At 40.3% G+C, this 3044-nt stretch overlaps 1 protein-coding gene across 1 annotated transcript; it reads left to right on the forward strand.

The window, feature by feature from the left end:
* Positions 1-252: 252 nt before the first annotated feature.
* LOC7487704 (protein LIGHT-DEPENDENT SHORT HYPOCOTYLS 1) lies at positions 253-1992 on the forward strand. The gene has a single exon (XM_024583204.2). It carries the CDS (start codon positions 992-994, stop codon positions 1589-1591), a length of 600 nt encoding a protein of 199 aa, XP_024438972.1. The 5' UTR covers positions 253-991; the 3' UTR covers positions 1592-1992.
* Positions 1993-3044: the final 1052 nt, after the last annotated feature.

Raw genomic sequence — 3044 nt, forward strand, 5'->3', positions numbered from 1 at the left:
TCGTCTTCCTCCATGAACTTGTGCTGCTATCGTCAATCTTTTTTCTGCTTTTATACAAGGGAAGAGGGCTGGTTTTGTATGGCACGCGCTTGGAGAAGACAGTGGCGCATTGATGTTAACAGTAATAGCATATTTTTGTGTACTGACTCTATGGGTGTCACCATCAGCCACTGCTCACTGCCAAACCTGTCCTGTTATGGCAAAGCAAGCAAAGACCCTCTCTCTCTCTCTCTTGTCATGTTCCTTGCTTTAAATTACTAGCTGAGGGGGAGGGCAGGGCAGTCTCATCTGAGCCAATGAAACTATTTGACTCTCTCTTTCTTTCTTCCTTTTCTAACTTTATCTACAGTCTTAACTTGAGTTGCTTGCCCTTTTCCTTGATAGAAAATCTGATGATCTGATCTTCTCCTCTCTTTTAAGCATAACTCAGAAGTTTTCTCTGTACCCAATAACTGCAGTCTTTCAACCTTTCTTGCTGACTGCACTCACTCTCTCTGCAAGCAGAATCTTTCAATTTTTTTCTCCAAGTTGTTTACTACAGTTTCTTAATTCTCGCCTTCAAATTATTCAAAACAAAAAATGCGTCCACCCCTCCTCACCTCTCCCCCCCTCTCATAAAAACCATGCAGATTCTTGCACTTTGATCATCCCTTTCGTGCTTCGTTTAATTCTCACATCACCAACACCTTGAGAAGTTAATCTTATAGCTGCAAAGAGCATAAACCAAAGCTTCTTCCACCCTTTTTTTCCTCTTGAAGAGTGGAAACAGTATCGCCCAGTTTCACCAAAAATAAGGAAGTGATTTCACTCTCTGTGTCTCCTTCTCTCCAATAGGGTTCACTCACCTTCCCGTACAAGCAAGCAACAAAGAGAGGCAAAACAAGAGGAAGGAACTGCTAGAAGCAGGACAACCTACAGTGTCTTCAAAATCAGCTCCTTTCAAGATCCCGATAAAGAAAGCAATAAAACCCTAATCTAGATCTTCATCTACATGGATTTAGCTTCCCCATCAACAAACCCCACCTATTCAAGCCCTGTAATCACCAGCCCCACCACCCCCACCACCACCTCCACAAACACCACAACTTTGGCCACAACCACTTCCCCATCTTCCACTCCAAGTCGCTATGAGAACCAAAAGAGAAGGGACTGGAACACTTTCTGCCAGTACCTTAGAAACCACAGGCCTCCTTTATCACTCCCTATGTGCAGCGGAGCCCATGTTCTTGAATTTTTAAGGTACCTAGACCAATTTGGCAAAACCAAAGTCCATAACCAAACTTGTCCTTTCTTCGGCTTCCCTAATCCACCCGCACCATGCCCTTGCCCCCTCCGGCAAGCATGGGGAAGCCTTGATGCACTCATCGGAAGGCTCAGAGCTGCCTACGAGGAGCATGGAGGGAGGCCCGAAGGAAACCCATTTGGTGCAAAAGCAGTGAGGATTTACTTAAGGGAGGTTAGGGATTTTCAAGCTAAAGCAAGAGGAGTTAGCTATGAGAAGAAGAGAAAAAGGCCCAAACCAAAGGTCACAGCAACACCACAATCAGCAGCAGCCGCAGAAGCAGCAGCTGCTGGTTCCAGTGCAGGTTAGTGGTCAAAATTAAAGAATCAATGGACCTGGAGTTGAAGCTTGGATCGATATTGAGGCTGTATATGTGTGGGTTCATTCACCAGCAGCTTTTAGCTATATGGGGTATATTTTCTGCTCCTCCTTTTTACTATAAAGAGAAGATCAGTTATAAAATGAACTTTGCTTATATTTCTAAGAGGATATGTTGAGATTTGTGGGTACCAGTTGATTTGCTCTTTAAGGGACAGCTGCATGGTAATGACCTTGTAGTATCAGCAGCGGCAGTAGTGGTAATAAATCATATACTGATACTCCCACTAGACTAGCAGCTAGCCGAAATCATGGAAGCAAGTGTTGTTATACCTGTGTTCAAAAATTCACATGTACCTAAACAAGCAATCTAAGTACTTGTTAATTAAAAATGCTCTCAAGTCTCTTCTTTAACTTACAATTTCACCCCTAATCTTTGGAGGAAGTTGGGATTTTTCTCTACTTATTCTATCCCTATCCAAGTATCATATGCATATAAATATTTTTTTCCCCTGCTAAACAACTTAATTAATCAGAAACCTAAGATTTTAATGACATCTGGTGATGAATATTGAAGGAGAGGCATTGCCAACTTGAAGTAGAAGACAGTATTGTTTGATGTATTTTCTATATATCTCAAACAAAGACGAAATATTTCCTTTAGTTTTAATAGAAATTGTTAATGCAGAGGACAGAACATATTTTAGAGAGGTGTATGAGTTCACGAGCATGTATTGCGAACAGTAAAATGATCAACTAGCTAGATAAAATGGTATGTATCCATTTAAAGAAAATCTAAACGGATCTATATTTAAGCAAAAAGACAAAACCTTGGATTCATCTTTTGTAATGCTGGTGCCAGCTAAAAGCACACATGCTGCAATAATCTACTAAGTAATTCAATACATAAGCCCACATGAAGAAATGGTAGAATTTAAATCTTGAGTGGCTATTTCGGAATCCACCTGGGCCGACATGCATTGGAACTTGATTAACAATAAACGAGTGTTTATACATTTAAAAATTGTCTTCTTGGGAGTACTATATTTAGGATCACAGCTTTGCAGGATTGCTCCATCATTAATAAATGCAGGCAGGGGGCAATGTTCTCGTAATTTAAAGGGGAGTTGCTTGCATTCTTGTGTAGAAACCACTGATCATTCTACTGTTTTGCGGCCGACGTCTCTAGATCATGTTTCTTCTCGAGTAGTTAAATATTTTGTGGAGTAGCATGCATTAATTTCTCCTCCATAAACTATAGGATAATGTCAAAGTTTGTATTAATCATATATCATCGAGTTAGGTAAGTTTTTCTTTTTTGAGAAATGTTAGGTAAGATTATATGCTATCAATTCTAGCTAGCTAGGGTGCCATAGAACTTGATTAATTTGTTTGCATGATGTAGTTCACTATCCATCACATTGTTAGGGATTCAATGTATGAG

Source organism: Populus trichocarpa, chromosome 13 (assembly GCF_000002775.5).
Source record: "Populus trichocarpa isolate Nisqually-1 chromosome 13, P.trichocarpa_v4.1, whole genome shotgun sequence".
Classification (NCBI taxonomy): domain Eukaryota; kingdom Viridiplantae; phylum Streptophyta; class Magnoliopsida; order Malpighiales; family Salicaceae; genus Populus; species Populus trichocarpa.

What these genes read in the sequence shown, in the direction of transcription:
- LOC7487704 (XM_024583204.2), top strand. Translation starts at nt 992, where the DNA reads ATGGATTTAGCTTCCCCATCAACAAACCCCACCTATTCAAGCCCTGTA.